Source organism: Triticum urartu, chromosome 5A (assembly GCF_056163025.1).
Source record: "Triticum urartu cultivar PI428250 chromosome 5A, HENAU_Tu73, whole genome shotgun sequence".
Taxonomy (NCBI): Eukaryota; Viridiplantae; Streptophyta; class Magnoliopsida; order Poales; family Poaceae; genus Triticum; species Triticum urartu.
In genome coordinates, this window is record NC_141877.1 from 566,859,364 (window position 1) to 566,884,097 (window position 24,734).

General features: G+C 45.2%; 1 protein-coding gene across 6 annotated transcripts; it reads right to left on the reverse strand.

Moving 5' to 3' along the window:
* Positions 1-15,928: 15,928 nt before the first annotated feature.
* On the reverse strand, positions 15,929-20,903 carry LOC125530631 (pentatricopeptide repeat-containing protein At5g19020, mitochondrial). 6 transcript variants are annotated; one of them, XM_048695011.2, is made up of 4 exons: positions 18,659-20,903; positions 17,186-17,287; positions 16,741-16,863; positions 15,929-16,444 (listed from the first exon to the last, which is right to left on the reverse strand). In XM_048695011.2, the coding sequence occupies exon 1, from the start codon at positions 20,630-20,632 to the stop codon at positions 18,662-18,664; it is 1,971 nt and encodes a 656-aa protein (XP_048550968.2). In that variant the 5' UTR covers positions 20,633-20,903; the 3' UTR covers positions 15,929-16,444; positions 16,741-16,863; positions 17,186-17,287; positions 18,659-18,661. The 6 variants fall into 6 exon arrangements, with proteins under 6 accessions (XP_048550968.2, XP_087377872.1, XP_048550967.2 ...); XM_087521746.1 differs by lacking the exon at positions 16,741-16,863 and having other exon boundaries at positions 17,186-17,273; XM_048695010.2 differs by lacking the exon at positions 16,741-16,863.
* Positions 20,904-24,734: the final 3,831 nt, after the last annotated feature.

The window sequence follows — 24,734 nt, forward strand, 5'->3', positions numbered from 1 at the left end:
GGTGTCTCATTATTTTCGACAAACTTATTCAGCTCTTTCTTCCACCTCCTGAATAGTTCTGCCATCCTCTTCAGAGCAAAAGACTTGATTAATTTCTCTTTAACTGGGTTCTCTGGATTATCCTCAGGCGGTAGGGTGAAATTTAACTTCATCTCAGTCCAAAGATCATTTTTCTGCATATCATTGACATAAGAGACCTCAGGGTCTTCTGTAGCTGGCTTAAACCATTGCTGGATGCTTATCGGGATCTTGTCCCTAACCAGAACCCTGCATTGAGCAACAAATGCGCTCTTTGTTCGGAGGGGTTCAATAGGTTGGCCGTCGGGCGCGATTGCTATGATCTCAAACTTTTCATCCGAGCTCAACTTTTTCTTCGGGCCTCGTCTCTTTATCGAAGTTGTGCTCGATCCGGAGGGCTAGAAAAAAGAACAAAGACTTAATTAATATGTGTACATACCAAAACAATGAATGCATCAATCAGCTAGTCAGCATAGGCTTAACTAATATATATATACCTGGCCGGACTCGGTTCGGTCACCGGAGCCGTCATCACGGTCTCCTTCTTGCACCGGCATTGGGTCACCGGAGCCGTCCTCATGTTCTTCTTCTTGCACCGGCATTAGGTCACCGTAGCCAGCTTGTTCACCCTCTCCTTCCAGACCATCGGTTTCGTTGAGAAACAACGAGATGGCATCACTTCCTTCTGCGATTATGTCCCTCAACAACGCTTCTTTTGTTACTTCGTCTAGGGCGGTGTCCATAGTTTCTACAAATATTTACAACATGGCAATTATTATTCAAACATGACAGATGGATATATTAGTGCCAAACGTAGAACTAGCTACCTAATCATAGTAAGCTATCGGGAGGGGGTATATATCGACAACGACGACACTACATCTATGTCCCTCGACGACCCTCGTTCCCGATAAAAAAAAGAGGAAGAAGAAGAAAAATAAGACGAGAAGAAAGAATAGAGGAGAAGATCTCCTCTATTCTTTCTTCTCCTCTTTTTTTTCTTCTTCCTCTTCTTTTTTTTATCCTCTTCTTCCTCTCATGTTCGATAGGATCGCCGAGGGGTCGGGAGGTTGCCTAGTGTCAAGGGATTCAACAAAACCATGTCTTCATCATTAGGCGAAAGTAACATGTGCATGATGGTACGAAGCTCTTCAAAGTTGTTCTGGAACGGAGTCCCAGATAGGATAATTCGCTTTTTGGTACAAAGTTCAGCAAGAGCCTTCCGAATATCGCTATTTGGAAGGCCTTTGCTGAATTCGTACCAAACGGCGGATTATTCTATCCGGGACTCCATTCCAAAACAACTTTGCAGAACTTCGTACCAACATGCCCTGGTTACTTCCGGCTAATGATGAAGGCATGGATTTCTTCAATACTTTGACACTAGGAAACCTCTCTCTACTTCCGGCTAATAAGAATAAGAAGAAGAAGAAGAATAAGAAGAAGAACAAGAACAAGAAGAAGAAGAAGAAAAGAAGAAAAAAAAGAGGAGAAGAAGAAACGAATAGTGGAGAAAAGAGAAAATAGAATATATTCTATTTTCTCTTCTTCTCCACTATTCCTTTCTTCTTCTTCTCCTCTTCTTTTTCTTCTTTTTTCTTCTTCTTATTTATTTCTCCTCTTCTTTTCGCTAGAGGAAACCCTAAATAGCTAGCAAGTATCGTGGGTGTGAGATACATGTGGCCTTCGGTGTCGGACACTACATCCACGTCCCACAAGTGACATGGGCATCGAAGCCCGCGCCACTTGTGGGATGTGGGTGTAGTGTCCGACACCGACGGTACATGTATCTCACACCGACGATACTTTCTATTTAGGGTTTCTCCTCTACCGCTCCTCGACCTCTCGACAACCCTCGTTCCCGATAAAATAAAGAGGAAGAAGAAGAAGAAAAAAGAAGAAAAGAAAGAATAGAGGAGAAGACTTCCTCTTCTTCCTCTCCTCTTCTTCTCCCTCTTCTTCCCCTTCTTCCTCGCCTCTCTCATGAATGTCCGACGTTCTCGACCCCCCCCCCATGTGTCGAAGAAAAAAAAGAAGAGAAGAAGAAAGGAATAGAGGAGAAAAGAGAAAATAGACTATTTTCTCTTTTTTCCTCTCCACTAACATCATCATATATATGAAAAAATGCATATATGAAAAAAAAACATCATCTGATCATCTATGAACAAAAAAACATCATTTGATCATCTATCATCTATGAACAAAAAAATCATCATTTGATCATCTATCATCTATGAACAAAAATATTCATCATTTGATCATCTATCATCTATAAACAAAAATATTCCTAGATACATAAAAAAGTTCTACAAATGAAAATAACCTAAAAAAATCATATGATCATCTATGAACAAAAAAAACATCATTTGATCATCTATCATGCATCTATGAACAAAAAAATCATGTCTATCATCTATGAACAAAAATTTGCAAAGGGATGGCGCCGGCGGCCGGGCCAAGCTAAGGAGAGGTCGGCGGCGAGGATGGCATCGGGGCAGGGGCGCGGGCGACGGCGAGGGCGGGCCGGGGCGGCGCGCGGGCGACGGCGACGGGGGCGGGCCGGGGCGGCCGCGTTGGGGCAGGGGCGGGCCGGGGCAGGGGCCCGGGCGACGGCGCGGGCGACGGCGGGCGACGGCGAGGGCGCGGGCGGGTGACGGCGAGGGCGCGGGCGACGACGGGCACGGGCGAGGCGACGGCGACGGCGGGGCAGCCTGGCGGCGTCGGCGTCGGGGCGGCAACTGCGAGAGACGGGAGTGAAAATTTCCAAAGTCTGAACTTATATAGCAAAGCCTTTAGTCCCGGTTCGTGGCACAACACGGGACTAAAGGTGGGCATTAGTCCCGGTTGGTGCCACCAACCGGGACCAAAGGCCGATTTTTGGCAGCCCAAAGGGCGGGAAGCGGCGGCCTTTGGTCCCGGTTGGTGGCACCAACCGGGACTAAAGGGGTGCAATGGTCACGGTTGGTGCCACGAACCGTGATCAATGCCCCCTTTAGTCCCGGTTGGTGCCACCAACCGGGACCAATGCCCTTGTGCTGCCCGCGCCCAAAAGTTTAGTCCCACATCGCTAGCTGAATGGCGCCGGCACTGGTTTATAAGCGCTACTGTGCCTCTCCATTCGAGCTCCTCTCTAATGCAGGCTTTCGGGCCTAAACTTGCTACTGGTTGTGGGCCTATTGGGCCTCTGCGGGCCTGAATCCTGGCCCATGTAGGGTTTCTAGTCGTATTCAGGCCGTGGAGGCCCAGTAGGTGGCATTTTTTTTTGGTTTTTTCTTTTTTATTTCTACATTTTTTGGTTTTTATTTTTTTATTTCTACTTAAAACTAAGTACTTACAGTTTTTAGTGATTTCTTTTTGATTTTAGGTCACAAAAATTATAAACTTTCTGTTAGTGCCATTAGTTTTAAAATTTTGAATAGTTTAAATTGGAATTTTATAAAATTTGTGTGAATCACTAGTTTATGAATAACTTTACTATAAAAATAGAAATTTTTTTCTATTTATTTTTTATTTATACTTACAACTAAATACTTAGAGTTTTTTAGTGATTTCTTTTTGCTTTTAGGTCACAAAAATTATAAACTTTCTGTTAGTGCCATTAGTTTTAAATTTTGAATAGTTTAAATTTGAATTTTTAAAAATTTGTGTGAATCACAAGTTTATGAATAACTTTACTATAAAAATAGAATTTTTTTTCTATTTATTTTTTATTTATACTTACAACTAAATACTTATAGTTTTTTAGTGATTTCTTTTTGATTTTAGGTCACAAAAATTATAAACTTTCTGTTAGTGCCATTAGTTTTAAAATTTTGAATAGTTTAAATTGGAATTTTATAAAATTTGTGTGAATCACTAGTTTATGAATAACTTTACTATAAAAATAGAAATTTTTTTCTATTTATTTTTTATTTATACTTACAACTAAATACTTATAGTTTTTTAGTGATTTCTTTTTGATTTTAGGTCACAAAAATTATAAACTTTCTGTTAGTGCCATTAGTTTTAAAATTTTGAATAGTTTAAATTGGAATTTTATAAAATTTGTGTGAATCACTAGTTTATAAATAACTTTACTATAAAAATAGAATTTTTTTTCTTCTTTGCTATTTATTTTTTATTTATACTTACAATTAAATACTTATAGTTTGATTTTAGGTCACAAAAATTATATTCTTTTTGCTATTGAAGAATATTATAGTTTTATTTTAGTTGATCATAACATAATATTTTAATTGATTGTTTTTATTTTCATAAAAGTTTTGTAGTTCATTCTGTTTGCTATTAATTCATTCTTTGAGCTAAATGACTCTGAAATTGGAAAGCATTTCAAAATGAACTCTGAAAAGGTTGAAAGTTGGCATGGTATCATCATTTCACCCACATAGCATGTTCCAAAAAGTAGAGAGGGTTACGACAAAAACTTGATGCACTTCGTGTACAAAATGGACAATCACTTTCGAAGTATCAAAGTTTCGAACCATAAGACATGAAAGCATTTCAAATGAACTCTGGAAAAGTTGAAGGTTGGGATGGTATCATAATTTCACCCACATAGCATTTGCTTATTGCGGGAGAAAGTCTTCACTTTTTCTTCGCTTGTGTCATTTGCTTATTGCGCCGTAACCATGGATAATCTTCATTGTTTATCAGGATGCTTGGGTGAGCCTTGACATTGAAGGGAGGAATTTCATGAAACTTTTCATAATCTTCAGACATGTCTGTCTTGCCGTCTACTCCCAGGATGTCCCTTTTTCCTGAAAGAACTATGTGGCGCTTTGGCTCATCGTATGATGTATTCGCTTCCGTATCTTTTCTTTTTCTCGGTTTGGTAGACATGTCTTTCACATAGATAACCTGTGCCACATCATTGGCTAGGACGAACGGTTCGTCAGTCTACCCAAGATTTTTCAGATCCACTATTGTCATTCCGTACTGTGGGTCTACCTGTACCCCGCCGCCTAACAGATTGACCCATTTGCACTTAAACAAAGGGACCTTAAAATCAGGTTCGTAGTCAAGTTCCCATATGTCCACTATGTAACCATAATATGTGTCCTTTCCGCTCTCGGTTGCTGCATCAAAGCGGACACCGCTGTTTTGGTTGGTGCTCTTTTGATCTTGGGCGATCGTGTAAAATGTATTCCCATTTATCTCGTATCCTTTGTAAGTCAATACAGTCAAAGATGGTCCCCTTGACAACAAGTACAGCTTATCACAAACAGTGTTGTCACCTCTGAGACGTGTTTCCAACCAACTGCTGAAAGTCCTGATGTGTTCACATGTAATCCAGTCGTCGCACTACTCCGGGTGTTTGGAGCACAGACTGTTCTTGTGTTCATCGACATACGGGGTCACCAAGGTAGAGTTCTGTAGAACTGTGTAGTGTGCTTGAGACCAAGAATATCCGTCCCTGCATATTATTGAGTCTCTTCCAAGAGTGCCTTTTCCAGTCAGTGTCCCCTCATACCGCGATTTAGGGAGACCTATCTTGTTAAGGCCAGGAATGAAGTCAACACAAAACCCGATAACATCCTCTGTTTGATGGCCCATGGAGATGCTTCCTTCTGGCCTAGCGCGGTTACGGACATATTTATTTAGGACTCCCATGAACCTCTCAAAGGGGAACATATTGTGTAGAAATACGGGCCCCAGGATGACAATCTCGTCGACTAGATGAACTAGGACGTGCGTCATGATATTGAAGAAGGATGGTGGGAACACCGGCTCGAAACTGACAAGACATTGCGCCACATCACTCCTTAGCCTTGGTACGATTGCTAGATCGATCACCTTTTGAGAGATTGCATTGAGGAATGCACATAGCTTCACAATGGCTAATCGAACGTTTTCCGGTAGAAGCCCCCTCAATGCAACCGGAAGCAGTTGCGTCATAATCACGTGGCAGTCATGAGACTTTAAGTTCTGAAACTTTTTCTCTGGCATATTTATTATTCCCTTTATATTCGACGAGAAGCCAGTCGTGACCTTCATACTGAGCAGGCATTTAAAGAAGATTTCTTTCTCTTCTTTCGTAAGAGCGTAGCTGGCAGGACCTTTATACTGCTTCGGAGGCATGCCATCTTTTTCATGCAAACGTTGCAGGTCCTCTCGTGCCTCAGGTGTATCTTTTGTCTTCCCATACACGCCCAAGAAGCCTAGCAGGTTCACGCAAAGGTTCTTCGTCACGTGCATCACGTCGATTGAGGAGCGGACCTCTAGGTCTTTCCAGTAGGGTAGGTCCCAAAATATAGATTTCTTCTTCCACATGGGTGCGTGTCCCTCAGCGTCATTCGGAACAGCTAGTCCACCGGGACCCTTTCCAAAGATTACGTAGTGTAAATCATTGACCATAGCAAGCACGTGATCACCGGTGCGCATGGCGGGCTTCTTCCGGTGATCTGCCTTGCCTTTGAAATGCTTGCCTTTCTTTCGACATTGATGGTTGGTCGGAAGAAATTGACGATGGCCCAGGTACACATTCTTCCTGCATTTGTCCAGGTATATACTTTCAGTGTCATCTAAACAGTGCGTGCATGCGTGGTATCCTTTGTTTGTCTGTCCTGAAAGGTTACTGAGAGCGGGCCAATCGTTGATGGTCACGAACAGCAACGCCTTAAGGCTAAATTCCTCCTGTCTGTGCTCATCCCACGTACGTACACCGTTTCCATTCCACAGCTGTAAAAGTTCTTCAACTAATGGCCTTAGGTACACATCAATTTCGTTGCCGGGTTGCTTAGGGCCTTGGATGAGAACTGGCATCATAATGAACTTCCGCTTCATGCACATCCAAGGAGGAAGGTTATACATACATAGAGTCACGGGCCAGGTGCTGTGATTGCTGCTCTGCTCCCCGAAAGGATTAATGCCATCCGCGCTTAAAGCAAACCATACATTCCTTGGGTCCTTTGCAAACTCATCCCAGTACTTTCTCTCGATTTTTCTCCACTGCGACCCATCAGCGGGTGCTCTCAACTTCCCATCTTTCTTTCGGTTCTCACTGTCCCATCGCATCAACTTGGCATGCTCTTCGTTTCTGAACAGACGTTTCAACCGTGGTATTATAGGAGCATACCACATCACCTTCGCAGGAACCCTCTTCCTGAGGGGCTCGCCGTTAACATCACCAGGGTCATCTCGTCTGATCTTATACCGCAACGCACCGCATACCGGGCATGCGTTCAGATCCTTGTATGCACCGCGGTAGAGGATGCAGTCATTAGGGCATGCATGTATCTTCTCCACCTCCAATCCTAGAGGGCATACGACCTTCTTTGCTGCGTATGTACTGTCGGGCAATTCGTTATCCTTTGAAAGCTTCTTCTTCAATATTTTCAGTAGCTTCTCAAATCCTTTGTCAGCCACAGCATTCTCTACCTTCCACTGCAGCAATTCCAGTACGGTACCGAGCTTTGTGTTGCCATCTTCGCAATTGGGGTATAACCCTTTTTTGTGATCCTCTAACATGCGATTGAACTTCAGCTTCTCCTTTTGACTAATGCATTGCGTCCTTGCATCGACAATGACCCAGCGGAGATCATCATCATCGGGCACATCGTCTGGTTCCTCTTGATCTTCAGCAGCTTCACCCGTGGCAGCATCATTGGGCACATCGTCTGGTTCCTCTTGATCTTCACCAGCTCCCCCTGTTGCAGCATCACCGTATTCAGGGGGCACATAGTTGTCATCGTACTCTTCTTCTTCGCCGTCTTCCATCATAACCCCTATTTCTCCGTGCCTCGTCCAAACATTATAGTGTGGCATGAAACCCTTGTAAAGCAGGTGGGAGTGAAGGATTTTCCGGTTAGAGTAAGACCTCGTATTCCCACATTCAGTGCATGGACAACACATAAAACCATTCTGCTTGTTTGCCTCAGCCGCATCGAGAAACTCATGCACGCCCTTAATGTACTCGCGGGTGTGTCTGTCACCGTACATCCATTGCCGGTTCATCTGCGTGCATTATATATAATTAAGTGTCCAAATTAATAGAAGTTCATCATCACATTAAAACCAAAGTGCATACATAGTTCTCATCTAACAACATATAGCTCTCCAGAGCATCTAATTAATTAAACCATACATTGAAACTATGTAAAACATTTCAATGCGAAAGCAAATGCGATCATAATCGCAACCAAGGTAACAATTGATCCAACGGCATAATGATACCAAGCCTCGGTATGAACGGCATATTTTCTAATCTTTCTAATCTTCAAGCGCATTGCATCCATCTTGATCTTCTGATCATCGACGACATCCGCAACATGCAACTCCAATATCATCTTCTCCTCCTTAATTTTTTTTATTTTTTCCTTCAACAAATTGTTTTCTTCTTCAACTAAATTTAACCTCTCGACAATAGGGTCGGTTGGCATTTCCGATTCACATACATCCTAGATAAATAAAATCTATGTCACGTTGGTCGGCATAATTTTCATAAACAATAAATGAACCAATAGTTATAAAGATAATATACATACCAAATCCGAATCATAGACAGGACGAGGGCCGACAGGGGCGGATACCAAAACCATCGCACTATATAAGATGCAATAATAAATGTAAGAAAATGATACAAGTATCTATCTAAACATACAAGTAAGAACATTTTTCCTTTCAGAAAGAAGATAAGAACAAGAGGCTCACCACGGTGGTGTCGGTGATGAGATCGGCGCGGGTGATCGATGGCGGTGAAGACGGGGACGGGGCGTGACGGACCGCTAAATCTAGACAAATCTCGAGGAAAATGGAGCTTGGAGGTCGAGCTTCGAGAGGAGAAAGCTTAAGTAGTGTGGCTCGGGCATTCCATCGAACACCTCATGTGCATAGGAGGTGAGCTAGAGCACCACAAAGCCCTCTCCCCCTCGGCCAGAAAAAACAGAGCACTGTGCTCTGCTCTTGCGCGAGGGGGTATATATAGGCACCACATTGATCCCGGTTGATGACATGAACCGGGACTAAAGGGAAGCCTTTGGTCCCGGTTCAAGCCACCAACCGGGACCAATGGTGGTGGGCCAGGAGCGAGGCCCATTGGTCCCGGTTCGTCCCACCAACCGGGACCAAAAGGTCCAGATGAACCGGGACCAATGGCCCACGTGGCCCGGCCGGCCCCCTGGGCTCACGAACCGGGACCAATGCCCACATTGGTCCCGGTTCTACACTGAACCGGGACTAATGGGCTGAGCCGGCCTGGACCATAGCCCTGTTCTCTACTAGTGCCATCGCATCCGCTGAGGCAAAAAAAGCAAAGGCAGGACTGATTCCCGGGCGAAAGAACCAAAAGCGTCCATATTCCCGCGCGTCGGAGCCACCGCCGTCAGTGTCGCTGTCGCGCCTCGGAATCAGCGCCGTTTGCGCACTGTAGCGCGTGCAGCAGCACAACACATGCCGCCTCAGCTGGTGGCGGCGTGGCCCACCTGCTGGGCCCGCGCGCAGCAGGCCGTGTCGGCCGGGGAGCGACAGCGGCAGCGGCGGCCGCCTCACCCGGTGGCGGTCGGGCCCACCTGACCCGGCCCGTTCCGTCGCGGCACGCTGCACTGTGCAGAAGCCGTTGTGCCCTGCGTGGCCGCCTCATGGCGTGGCGGCAGGTGACACGTGTCGCCTGTCGCGCCTGCCGCCACTTGTGAGAGGGTCTCTTTTGTCAATTTCGTTCGTAGGGGGTCTCTTTTGGCAATTTCAGTGGGCAGAGGGTCTCTTTTGATAAAAAATCTCTGACCATGCGATTCATCAAGGAACCAAATCTGAAATGTGTTGCGGTCGACGCGGAATGCGCAATACACCCCCTTCTCTGATTTTCCTATGCGAGGCACAGTATATCCTTTATTTCCATCTGGAAACTTGATCACTCGATAGGTATCATGCAACAAGTTTATTCTGAAAGAACCAAATCAACAATGATAAACATTATAATAAGCAAAATTATACGAATATTGGTGGGCAAAAGAAACAACTGAACATCCAATTGCATCTGGTGCCTAAGATGGGGGGTAGATATATAGTACTACCTCAGAAGAAATTCCTCTTCGCAACGAACATAGAGCGCGTCCTTCCAATAGGCGGCGTAGAGGAAAAATGATACAGTGTCATAAACCGCTTTCACATCCGCAACCGTCCCCGCGGCCTCCCCTTCGCGAAGAAGCGATCTTTCCTTCCAGCAACCGGTCTTGGAGGAGAAGACGTGCACGATGTAAGGCGAGGGTGGCCATTCCATCGCGGGCACGGATTCATCATCACCACAAATGTGCATACAGATATGCCCCGTCGGAAGCTTGAAGGGAATGTTAGGGATCAAGAACACCTCGTAGTGCGGCGACAGGGCCGGATCGTACACGAGGTAGCGATTCTCGTTGCTGCAACGTGTGCAGCCTGCCGCCGTGCACGAGGGCGGCAGAGGGGGCAGACGCACCCACTGCCGCGTGGCGGGGTTGACCACGTGATAGCACATCAGGAGGAGGCCGTTGCAGCAGTCCATGATCGGGAAAACGTCGTTGAGCGGCCAGTCCAGGTAGTCGAGCCGGTGACCCTGCGGCCCGTGGCGGGGCTGGAGAAAAGCATGGGTATGTTATAGGGACAGGTCTCGTAGAAGATGGCGTCGAGCGTGAGCGGGAGCAGATCCGCGCGGAGCAGGCCGTTGGCGTCGACGACGGCGCGCCACCCCTTGCACACGCAGCGGCACGCGGCCAGGCTGCGCGGCGCGAGGCGGCGGAGGACCTCCGCGAGGACGTCCTGGGGCGCCAGATCCATGTCGAGTTGTCGACCACCGGTCGGTTGCTTGCTACATGCGGGGTGTGGAGGGGGCTGGCGGCCAGGACTAGGTGGTTGTGGGCTGGAGAGCCGGGGAGGCGAGATGCGGATCCGGGAGATTGGATGGCCGCCGGCGCCCTGAAAAATTGGTTCGAAGGAAGGATTGAGCACCAGCTAGCAGATCTCCAAACATTTAATTCATTGAATTTATTATACTCCTGGACGCGACCACTCCCACCCACGCATCCATTTCCAGCTAGAGTATATCGATCAAATCGATCACCATGGCTCGCGTACTTGCGTAGTACAGTACGTATCTCCGAAGGAAAACATCCAGCTGGTACGTGTCTCCACCAAGAATCAACCAGCCTGCCTGTCTGTCTACTTGCCAAGTCAGCTCATAGTGCGTCTGTTTTTGCTGCTAAAAGCATTGCGGAGTGACACTCAGAGCTCGGCGATGTAGACACGGAACGGACCTTATCGGCTCTGTCGTGTACTGCATGGCCGGTGTACCCCACGCGCCGTGCCGCTGCCCCGGCTTCGACAGGACAAGAAGGTCACCACCGTGACAAGACGGCCGTCGGGATTCACCGCAGGCTTGGAGCGTATGAGAGCATCCAGTGTGTCAAATTTGCTGCCTCTAAGGACTCTCTCCACCAAGAGGCAGCCTCCACACATTGTATTGTATCCATCGTCTCTGGCCAAAAATATGTTAGAGTCGCCTCCAACGTTAGAGGCAGCCTCCATTGATTAAACAATCCAAAGGGCCTCTCTTGCCATTGTGCGTTGTTTGTGCCAGCTCTCTGTAGTTGTGGAGATCAACGCAAGTTTACGCGTTCTATATGGTCCGTCATTTAAATAGCGTTCAATTTATATTCACCCACAAGTGTTGTCAATATATATGGTCACTGACTTAATGGAATACTAAATAATTTTAATATGCTAATACGAGTGGGAGCGTCTGTCTTATTATGGTCGCTTTAACTATGTAGAAACGATTGTGTTTTTAATGACAAAACCTCTTCTGCTCTGCAGGTTATTTACCGTTGTACACACTGGCTTCGTATATGGTCTATGCTACAATGAATGGAGTATCAATTGTTGTTTAAGACGGTGTGTCTACGGTTGGGACGGGTGGCCAGGGAGGTTTTTACCCAACATGGGTGGCAACGTAATCTCTGGATCGGTCCACCTCCTTAGTCGACACTGGCATAGTTTCGGACTCGTGGCTTTACTTTTGCTAGCTTGTCGTTTTTTTCATATATATTTTGTTAGACTGTTCGTTTCAGGCTGTATGTATCTTAACTATGCAGAGGCTGGTGTCTCTCATTATGCTTTGTATCCACTTGATGCTATATTCTAAATTAATAAAAGCGCCCTTTTATCGAAAAAGAAGAAGTTGTGAAGAAATTGTATTTTATTTCTGTTGTGGGGGCCATCTTAGAGGCTGAGTGTTCTGCTATACACTACCGGGATTTTAGCTATGGCTGGAGACAGACGTGTGGGACCCATAATAGAGGCAATGATGCCTCTACACACTGCTGATGCCCTAAATTTGATGCGGGAGCGCGTCTGCAGAGCAAGCCAGGTGACCATGGCCCATGGGACCCATGTGCAGGTAGCTGACTCACCCGATCCCGTCCTTTCCGAGGCCATGTACGAATCCTCCGTTTGGATACGACCTAAAAGTCAAAAACAAATGGGATCGGTGAGGTAAAGGTATGGACTTCAGGAATTTAAACATCAGGGTTCATTTGCGTTGGGCTCTACATCCTCAGGGTTTAAAACAGACTTCACTCCTTTCGCTTGCATCGCGCTTGCCACACAGGAGAGACGCCCGCTTCCGCTTGCACTGCGCTTGCCACACAAGAGAGACTCCCAACACCTGAGCCTCTGACCACAATGTGACTGTCCCGCACAACGAACCCATATCCTCCTCACCAGCCATTGCCGTCAAACACCCCATCGGTGTTTATTTTAAGGACCTCCCCTGTTGGTGCCCGTAGATACGCAGTCCTGATACTACAGTGTTTGTGTGAGAGCTGTATTATTTTTGCTAAATGACCCCTTAAAAAACTTGAACCCTTCACTGACCCTTCAAAAATCCTAGTCAAATGTGGATACATGCCAATTTATTTGGCGTCGTTGACTTTTGATATGTCACATCGACTTCCAATGTGGATTTGGTGGCGCCAAATAATTAAACACTATTACATGTATTAAAAACACCAAATAAATTGGGTCTATCTCGGAGGTCAAATTCCGAAATCAGTTTTTTTTGGGCCTACGTCACTACCAACTCCAGTTTGTTTTTTTTCTCAGAGGTCGATGTGACATATCAAAAGTCTGACATTTAGTGCATTATGCTTGTGCTTGCGTCCGTGCGCGTGCGTGTGTGTGTGCGCGGGGGGGGGGGGGGGGGGGCATTGCCCCCTGTCCCAAGACACAATGCCGATGGAGAACAAATTTGGTTCACTCACCGACTAATCCGCCGCCAAACTTTGGATGAAAGCAAATATTATTGGTCAGGGTGAAGAAGAGGCAGAGAGCAAGCCGACAAATTGTACATGTTGGCATTCGCCAACAAAACGGGTATAGTGCACCATACGAAAGAATATGGCTCGTTGTTTCGTCAAGGTTCCATTGCTCTCCAATTCAAGTCAGCTATTTTTTTTGGTCATCTAGACCTCATGACAAAATTGTTAAGACAACCATACTGACCGACCAATATTAAGGGGGGCGGGGGGTGGGGGGTAGTGCACTCAATCTACCTGTGGCAATGTATTTATTTTCTGATGAGGTGCTAAGCGCATTAAAGAGTTTAGCAACTAAAATCTCCAATGCATAGATGCATAACTTGTTGTAGTTAAGTTTCCTTCATTTAATTATTTAGCAACTAAACTCTTCTATGCATTGGTGATCTTTCTTCGTTTAAGTGTTTTGCTAGGTTCATGTGCGTGACGTTGTTTCTTCCCAGGGTCACAGGCCTGCTCTCTCTCCTTCTTAATTGCATTTTCATGTCATTTTTTTTGCTTATGTGGCAATGATTAGCACTTGTACACCATGGAGAAAGGGCCTAATGCACATGAGTTGTCAATGAGCCTACAATTTCTACTTGGCAATAGAGGTTGCAGTCCACATGCAGACAGTGACTACAATTATACTGGCTCATTTCATTCAGTTTTTGAGACGGAAACTTAATTAAGAAGCATCCTTTCGTGCCCAATAGAAACGGTAAGTATATGCCCCCGCCAATATTGGCGACATATGTACTAAAAAAAAAGAAGCGCTATTGACACAAAAATGTTGTTTGTGCATGCACTAAAGAGGGAAAAAAACAGGCTGTAGCAGTCAACATACTAATAATGTTTTACAAGGACACTCGTCTCAAGGGCTCTTCCAACAATGAACGCAAGTCCATTCTATGACTTTTACCAATATTGTGATCTTTTCATATGAAAATATACTAAACATCCATCCTAATGCAACAGGAGGGAGTTTTTCATAGACATCAGGTAGTGGTTGAGAACAAGCTGGCCTGTAAATATAAGAGGCCAGCAACATAGTGCCAGACATACACCACATGATCTTGAAACTGAGAGTGGGCGAAGAAAACACTGTATCTTTGACAGTTTGCCAGACGTCGACTAAATGAAAATTCAGGTGGGCAGTTTGACCCCGGTGATGTTTCCAAAAAAAAAAGTTTACCTAGCATCAACCATCATTTGAACCTAGACGCCATCATGATGAAGATAATAAAAGAAAAGCTTGGAAGATGATGTTATCTTGGGCATGATCCTTGGGTTGGAAAACAGCCAGCGGACGCCAATGTATGTGCAAGGCAGCTGAGCAAGAGAGTTGAGGAGTTGCATCACCCTTTGCATGTCCATCCATCGCAACAGATGGGCTACATATTACTTTTCCTCGTATCTTGTAAGTAGACACTTGACATTTGAATTATGCAAGCAATCAATTTAAGCAACTGGTCAAGAATCTGGAAGGAGAAACCAGGATGAAAAGTAAAATGAGAAAAATAGTAAAACAATTAAAAAATGATTTTTTACAACAAACATTGTTGAGTGTTTCACCTACATGCAAAGTTCCGTAAAGAAACAAAACATTCATAATGCTCTGGTAAAAAAGAATAAACCCTTCAAATATGATGTTTTTGAAAGCATTTCGAAGCATATAGTTTTTTTTTTTGCCAGACCACCGGAAATAACATTACTTCACAAAAATTTGCACGTAGGGTAGACCACTGAGCAATGTTTGCTGCCAAAGAAGTCAGATTTTTTTTTTGTTCAGAGCAAAAGCAAACTCAAGACGATAAAAGATAGCACACACGGTGGGGTAATCTGGAAGCGCAGCTGCACACGAGAAGATAAACTGCTGATTTACCATGAAGAAAAGATCAACTTTGTTAAACTCTCCACTCGAAGGTGCAAGGAGCTGTCAACCATGTACATATTACGTTGATATATTACGAAATATAGTTCACTTTATTATAATCAAGAGCCTGGCACGGAGTGCAACGTGGATGCAAAAGTGAGTGTGGACATCAGAAGCCAACATCCTCACCCGGGATCACAAGCACATTATAGAAAAATAAAAGACATCATATCAAGTGGGAACAAATGGCTATTGATATGACAAAGAAATTAGTAAAGTACTCCCTCCATTCCATAATTCTTGTCTTACTGAACTAAAACCACGGCAAGAATTATGGAACGGAGGGAGTAACTGATCCATGAGGAGCAGGAACGAAACAATATTAGGAAAAACACAAAGAAGAAAATAACTATTTGACGATGCACAAAACAAATGTATGACATTGTGTGGTGAAACCCAGCGATTATGAGCACTAATCCTTAGCCTACATCAGATCTAGCTTCAACAAATAATCGAGCGGCTACATCATCTAGAGAAGTCATTTTCTTTATTCTATACTCTAGACACCCAACTATTGCTTAAGAAAATCAGATATGGATTAGAACAAAAATCAGATGCCATCAAAGTATCATGTGTATGTTACTAATAGACCATAGCAATGGCATCACTAAGATAAAAAAAAACTCTGGGGTTACAAGTTCTAATGTTGGAGTATTACTGAAACAAAAGTATTCAACTGTTGTCTAACCAAAAACTAAGATTAAAGTGACGAGTATATCAGCATCTTCCTTCGTACCCAGTCAAGCAAAAAGCTTGCTGCTTCACTTAGTTTATGTTACACAAGAATATTTTCCCCCATCTGTGGCTACATGAAGAATCATCTATACAACTTAGCACTTTCTACCATATGTCAGCATACACAAATACAATGGGTGATAAATGATTCACTCTTCAAACATATTATCGCCCTTGCACAGAAAAGAAAAGGTTAGAAAATTGAAAACAGTATCCTAAGCTCACCTATTGCAGCCCAAATAATTATAGGCAAGAATTCTGAGTTTGCAGGGCAATGGTCAAAAGGAAAATGCCTATTCCTGTTTAATTTTCCTTGATACACACCTTTCCTCATCAAATAGATTGGGTCAGGGAAAATTGAAGTGCCTTTTCTATTGGCCTTATCAACAGAGTCTGCACTGCATTAGCCAGAACTTATCACGGCATGTCATTCACGATATGACAACTGACGCCTGGTATAAATTGTGGGCGAAATCATGGTACCAGCTTCAACAAACTGCAAAGCAAATTCAAAAGGCTATAATCAAGATTGACCTCTAGGAATAGAAGTTTGCGATCTAATACGAACATTTCAAAGCTAAATTTATCCCAAAGAAAAATCTATATGGTTAAGTAACTGTTAAACTATGGTTGTTCCAGAAGATGGAGAAGAACAATATTATTTTGTTTGATACAGTGTGTACATGGTGCCATAGATTAAGTACGACCCAATGAAAACAAATGACACCTTTTTTTGCCATAAAAAAGCGAACGACAACTTAATAAATAATGAACAGACAGATAACAGGTGACCTAAGAGTAGCAACCAATGGCAGTAGTAAAATCCCTTTTGTCGAAATATTCGCTTAACAATGTTACTGAACAGCCTAGGCTCATTGCAGCTTGTATTTGATTAGTCCACATCTGAACTGGGAGCTGCCATCGAGAAGAGCAATGTTAAGTGAAGTGCTCCTAACAGAAATTTTAAAGATCCATGAAACACCAACACATTGCTTTTTGTATGACACTCAAACTGATTTTCTTAGTAAATACTCCCTCCGTTCAGAAATACTTGTCCTAGAAATGATTGTATCTAGACTTGTTTTAGTTCTAGATACAACCATTTCTAAGACAAGTATTTCCGAACGGAGGGATTATAACATAGCACACACCTAGAGTGTCAGTTTTAGTATAGATCAAGTAAAAAGTGGCACCAACAGGGGAAAAAAAGCTTTGAAGTGAAGCATATAGCACACACCTATATTGTTTTGTAGCAACCTTTGACGAGAGGAGAAAGATGTCTTGATTCAAGAGTAAATGCACCACCATGAGGCATATCCATCAGACTGTAAGATAGATACTGCAAAAATTATCGACATTATCACAAATTGTCACAATACACAACTTCAAAGTGAACCATGCAACTTGACTGCAAAACAAAAAGGACACAAATAGAGGAATGACAACATGCTTTAACGCATACTGGAGTTTTATGATAACACATGTGTATCGACAGCCCGTCTCATATGATTCATAAGATGATACAAACCTGGCTACTTGGCAATCAGCAACACATTCCTAAATCTGAGTAACCATTTTAAGGCTGGTCAATGGAACTATAGTGCTGCAATTGACGCCCTGTATTTGATGCTAGGATGGTGTACACTTTTCTTTTAATGTTTCTTTCTTTGCCTTTGCTTTCTGTTTTTGCTTTCACTTTTTAGTTCGTGTTTGTAAGACTCCCACCATCTTGCCATTCCTTCTAATACAATGACGAGCACTTAGGTGCCCGTTTGAGAAAAAAAATCTTCCTGTACATAAAGGGAACTAGGAAGCAGCCAATTCTTCCCTCCTAAGGATGGAAAAAAAAAACTGAATGCTAGCTTGCCACAATGTACCACTGTAAACTGCGCAGAAAGAAAGGGAGCACCATTGTGGTAACAACCTTTATCACCTATCATGAATCATGATCAGTACTCCCTCTGTAAACTTCTTTAGTGGCCTAAAACATCTTATAAAAGTTTACAGAGGGAGTAATTGTTAACTATTTTACCAAACCAGAGGTAATTGGCCCTGACATGCAAACCATGTCTCAAATGAATTCTAGATTGGTAAATGGAAAAAAAAAACAATCGAGCATGAAAAATCTCTACAGAGAAGAGCAGATCAAACTGAAGTTGATAATCTTAAATCAGCCTGCATAGATTCTGAACACAAAACCAGTGATGTGAGGATACCATTTAGAAGGCCTATATCTGAAGCAAATATGTAAAGCATATATTGTGTGAAGAAAGACTGATATTTCTCATAGCATCCTAACCTTTTCCTGAATAGTCCATGTGATTTTAACACAGTGCAGAAAGTGAAAGCAAGAATGGCCAGGCAAATTTGATCCAAAAGGAAAGGAAGCAAGACAATGTTTTTAGGATTTGCACATGTGACATAATGGTAAGTAACGTGCAATTAAATATTTTGTCATTAAGTTCATAAATAGATTTTCTAAATAGCAGTTTTACATGCAAAGGAGTAGTGTAACTGCCTAGAGAAGAAAATAGCAGTTTTCTGGAGATGTATTGCCTGTCAGCTTTGTCATATATTCAGTTGCTGCCATTTTAGTTCTTTAACGAATCATAACTGTACGGATGGCAAACCAAATGAATAATCACACAAACGAAGCTGCTTGCTATCATAATTCTTGCACAAGAAGAATCCAATCAGGAAATGTAATGACCTATTACTGAATAACTCCACTGCTTCCAGAAAACCTCTCCATATTTTCACCCTGGAGTTCCTTCCTCACTAAGGACACATTATTCCAGCGAGCAGCCTCAGCAAAGATATTAGATAAGGCCACTTTGGATGCTCCATGGTTTGGATCAATCTTGGCCAATTCTTCCGCGGCCTTTTCTCCTAAGGCTACATTTCCATGTGTCCTCGCGGCTGCAAGGATGCTGCCCCATATCACCACATCCGATTTCATAGGCATCATCTGGATAAGATTTTCTGCCTCTTCCAAGTGTCCAGCTCGACCAAGAAGATCAACCATGCAACCATAGTGTTTAATTGTTGGTTGGATTCCATATTCTCTCCTCATGGACTCAAAATGGTGCCTCCCTTCGGTTACCAGCCCAGCATGAGAGCATGCATTCAAGACACCAATGTATGTGACTGAGTTGGGCTTAATATTGGTGCTTCGTAGTTCTGAGAACAGTTCAAGCGACGTGTGTGCATGGCCGTGGATGGCTAAACTGCAGATGATAGCATTCCAAGGAGACACAGAAGATAACTTATGCTTAACATAACTGAATAATTGAACTGCATCAGCGACACTACCACACTTTGCGTACATATCAATCAGTCCAGCACTCAGGTTGTCTGTAAGTTGGATTGATTTGCTGATTATATAGTCATGAATAAATCTGCCTTGCTCCAATGTGCCAGAATCAGCAACTGCGGATAGAGTACTTGCCAAAGTGACGTCATTCGGTTCAACACCAGCACCCAGCATCAAGTAGAACAACTGCAAAGCCTTGTTTGAATGTCCACTCTGTACATACCCAGATAAGAAAGTACTCCATGAAATGGTGTCCCTCTCAGGCATGTCATCAAACAGTTGCCTTGCTTCACGCATTAGGTTCCTGTGTAGTAGACCAGACATGAGAGCATTCCAAGACGCAATGTGTGACTTGTCTGATAATTTGAATTGCATCCGGGCAAGGTCAAGACGATCACAGGAACCATAGAAATGGATAAGGGTCGCTTGTACAAACGGATGGGCATCAAAACCATCCTTCAGAATGACTGTGTGTAGTTGCTGCCCTTCTAAAACCGCAGCATGTCGAGCACACACCTTTATCAAATCAACAAGCAGCGCCGCATTGCCCCTCGTGTCCACCTCAGCCATCATGGCAACATATGCCCTCAGGGCTTCTGATGTACCATCTGCACGGATATACCCATCTATCATCGTCAGCCAAGAGACTGCATCCCTTTCCGGGATCCTCCCAAATACCTCAGCAGCCATATGAACCATCCCTGTCTTCAGATAGCCGTTAAGCATGGCATTCCAAGTGACTGTGTTCTTATATGGCATCTGCTCAAAGATCTCACGGGCATAACAAACCTGTGACGCTGCCGCATAAGCATGGACCAGGTTGGTGGCCACAATGAGAAACCCGTCGAGCCCACGTCGCACGGTGACTCCATGCGCCACACCCACCGGCACCGGCGGCCTCTCCTGGGCCAGCGCCGTGAGCACGCCCGCAAGGGTCACCTCGTTGGGAGGCACGTCCTGGGCGAGCATGCCGCGGAAGACCGCCACGGCGTCCTCCGCGTGGCCGGCGCGCGCGTGGGCGGTCAAGACGGTGGTGTACGAGACGGTGTCCCTCTGGGGCATCTCCGCGAGCATGCGCCGCGCGAGGTCGAGCCGGCCCGCGCGGGCGAGAGCGGCGAGGAGGATGTTGTGGGCGGCGGGGTCGCGGAGGACCAGGGGTATTTCGTCGAACAGGTGGTGGGCGAGCGCCGGCGCCTGGGGGGAGGGGAGCCGGCCGTAGAAGGCGAGAAGGGAGTTGCGGACGAAGGGGTTGGAGGCGAGGAGGCCCGACTTGGCGGCGAGCGCGTGGAGCTGCTCCCCGTGGCGGAGGCGCGCGCCGGCCTTGAGGGACGAGACGAGGAAGACGGCGAGAGGGGCGCCGCCGCTGGGCATGTGCTTCCCACTTCTTCGTGCCAATCCGCTGTATCTGCCTCGGCGAGAGTCCGCCGTCCTCCCGTCGCTGCCCGCCGCCGCCTCCCGCCTATTCCGATGGCCCCGCAGCCGTCCGCCTCACCGCCTTCCTTGTTCTTGTTCCATCGCCTCTCGCTTTGGTGAACGATGCGCCGTTGCCATTCTTCTCACCGTCGAGATCTCTACGAGGTGAACTCGGGAGCACACGCTCCTCGCTACGTACCAGTACGTACCCAAAAATAATACTTACTCCTGCATCATTTGATTTTTCTTCAGTTTTGCTAAAGCACGTGTAAATGTGTTATAAGTATTGCACATCTAAATCATGACATGGTCGCGTAATCGCTGATTGCATTTTTTGATTTGTCGATCGCAACTTTTTTGGTTTGCCGTAGAGGCTTTCTACTTCGCCGGTTGCAGCATGGATGGCGTGTCGTGGTCCTGTGTGCCCGTCAATTGTTTTTTCTTTTCAAAATGGCAGAATTTCTGCATTTATCAAGAAGAAAAAAGTTGCTTGATTAATTAGAAGAAAACGAGCAAAACCAAGCTTGCCTAGTTATTGATGGAAACCCGGGCGAAATCATCACAATCGCTAAGCGGCACACTTAGATACCACGTGCACATCACTCCGAAGAGGGTTTTGCCGAGATAGCACACGGGCGTCATCATCATCACTCCTCCCCTAAAGGTGGCATTGCCATCTCTAAACCCTGAGCAAACGACTCCGACTTTGCCGTAGGTGATCGTCAACTCAACCCACGTTGTAAAGGCATCAGAGAGTTGCATGAAGATCCCGATCCATGCTACAGCTCAGCCAGCTACGACCAAACAACGCAACTCTGACTCCGACGAAGCTACGAAGGACAAAACTAGGCACGTCTGGCGCCATGGAAGATCGCCGAATAGTTCACCTTCAGCCAGTCATCGTGTACCACAGTGCCCATCGATTGTAGCTTTCAAAAGCTTCGCCAATAGAAGCTTCATGCTCCGCCGATTGCAGCATCTCTAGTCATCGGTGTGGTCGCGTGCCAGTCAGTTGCAACTTTGGATTTCGTCGGTTGTAGCTTTCAGTTTCACCGGTAGAAGCTTCAAGCTCCACCAGTTGTAGCATTCGTGGTCGCCGTCGTGGCCGCGTGCCCTGCCAGTTGCAGCTTCCGATTTTGCTGGTCATAGCGTTTAGCTTCATCGGTAGATGCTTCCAGCTCTGTCGGTAGCAACATTGGTGGTTGCCAGCGTGGTCGCATGCCCTGCCGGTTGTAGCTTTCGATTTCGTCGGTCGTAGCTTTCAGCTTCACCTGGTAGAAGTTTCCAACTCCGTCGGTTGTAGCACCTCGTAGCTCCTCCCCTCAACGTCCCAACACCAGTCAGGGGTGCTCGCAACGCCTCTCGCCTGCTCTACCATGCACCTCGACCGACCCCTCCCTTTTGTTGTTCACAACTCATGACAGCCTTGGCGCGCAGTGGAATGCGGCAGAAGCCTTGGTTCGATCGATCGATTTTAATCAATTCCCATTTCCATAACACATGGCATCTTCTACAACCTGAAAATCTTTGTTTCAGTTATAACATAGCAACACAATGAACTGCTGCCCTTGCTTTTTCTCAAGAAAAGGGAGAAACTGTAAGGCTAACTCCAACGCACGACCTCGTCTGGTTCGAGTGTGTCCGTTTTGGCTCAAACGAGCAGCGCCACGGCCCAACGTGCGACCCCATCCTCATATTTTGTCCATTTGGCATTCGGCCCGCCCCATTCATGGTGCAAAACTACGCGCGGTTTGCGTCCAGGCAGACGACGAACGGATGCCCACGCGCCCGCTCCGCGTCCGCCTCCGGCCCACGTGGCAGCCGCCCACCTACCTCCCACCGCCCGCATTTAGGTTGCACGCGCGGGCAGCCCCGCCTATCAGCCATCCAGCCACGGGGTCAGCGTCCTTTTTAATGTGGAAGCCGTCGAACGGTCAGTCCACACTTCAACTCCTGACGACGCGTGCCTCCTCGAAGCCCGATACGCCCCAAACCCTAGCTCCTCGCAACCGCTCTTTCCCCTCCTCGTCGTCGGCCATAGGCTGGCATTGGATGCCCAACTGCAAGAGGAAGCACCGCCATGAGGCTGGGTCATCCTCTGGCCACCGCAGGCGCTCCTTCCCTCCACCTCCCGTGTTCCACATCTTGCTGCCAGCGGACACACCTCGCAGGCAGTCATACGTCAAGTGAAAGTGCGTTATATCGACTAAGGGGGGTGAATAGGCGATTTTTATGAAATTCTTCACTGAGGAATTTGCCGGTGAGGAAATTCCTTTATGAAAAACTACTAGCAGCGGAATGAGTACTCAAAAGTAAACATAACATAATACAAGCATAGTCATCATGATGAAATGAAGACAGGCACAGAGTACAGGAAGCGTAAGCACAGGATAACACAAGATGAAGACAAACAGACTGAAGAAAGTGAACTGAAGAAATTGAGAAAGTCTTCAGTCAAAGTCTTCAAACACAGATATGAACAAGCACACAACACAGTTATGAGGAAATGAAAGAGTTGAGGAAATAGAACCAGTAAGCTTGGTGAAGACAATGATTTGGTAGACCAGTTCCAACTGCTGTCTCAGTTGTACGTCTGGTTGGAGCGGTTGAGTATTTAAACTCGAGGACACACAGTCCCGGACACCCAGTCCTGAACACGCAGCTCAGGACACCCAGTCCTCACCGTATTCTCCTTGAACTAAGGTCACACAGACCTCGTCCAATCACTCGTGGTAAGTCTTCAGGTGACTTCCGAACATTCACAAACTTGGTCACTCGGCGATCCACAATTCCTCTTGGATGCTCTAGACCATGACGCCTAACCGTTTGGAAGAAGCACAGTCTTCAAAGGTAACAAGCGTCGGATCCACGCATGATCAATCTCTTCAGTGATGCTCAATCACTTGGGGTTTGTAGGTGTTTGGGTTTTGGGTTTTTCCTCACTTGACGATTTTCGCTCAAAGTCCTCGGAGGATGGGTTGCTCTCAAATGACAAGTGTCAGTTTCTCTCGGAGCAGCCAACCAGCTAGTGATTGTAGGGGGCGGCTATTTATAGCCTAGGGAGCATCCCGACATGATAAGACATAAATGCCCTTCAATGATATGACCGTTAGATGGATAGATATTTTGGGACAGCTGGCGCATAGCACAGCAACGGTCGGAATTTTGAGTAGCAAAATCCTCAGGGCTATCATGTTCCTCACTGTGTAGGAAATCCGCACTGGTGAATTCCTAACTCCTCAGTCAGAACAAATTCCTCAGAGACCCGAAGAACTTCGTCTCTGTCATTGAAGAATATGACTGGACTGTATGAGATTTCCAATGGCTTCACTCGAAGGGATTGGTAGGTGTAGGATTTTGAGTTGAGCATCACATGAAAAATTTTCCTTAGTATTTTCTCGACCCCCTTTAACAGTACGGTGTTTCCTAGGACTCAAGAAAGAGAAAATGAAACTACGAAAACAAAAGTCTTCACGCTTCATGTTCCTCGAATGAATACCAAGTCTTCAAGGTCACACCAATTTCTTCACTTTCAAAGTCTTCAGAAAGTCTTCAGAGATTTAAAGTCTTCAGTCAAAGAACTTCATTTTTAGAGGTCGACTTTCTCTGTAAATATCAAACTCCTCATAGACTTATAGACCTGTGTACACTCACAAACGCATTAGTCCCTTAACCTATAAGTCTTCAATACACCAAAATCATTAAGGAGCACTAGATGCACTTACAATCTCCCCTTTTTGGTGATTGATGACAATATAGGTTAAGTTTTCAACGGGGATAAACATATGAAGTGTAAATATTGATATTGAGGAATTTGATTGCAAAATATAGAAGAACTCCCCCTGAAGATGTGCATAGTGAGGAATTTGCTTTTGAAGCAATGCACACTTGAAGAGTTGAATCATGGAGATCTCCCCCTATATCTTGTAATTCATACACGCATTTGACATATAACAGTGAAGAATTTGAAATGCATGATGAAATATGGTGACTGATGTAATTCAGCATGCGTGCAATAATATTAACAAGGAATAAGCATGTAGAAAAACGTATCAGGAGT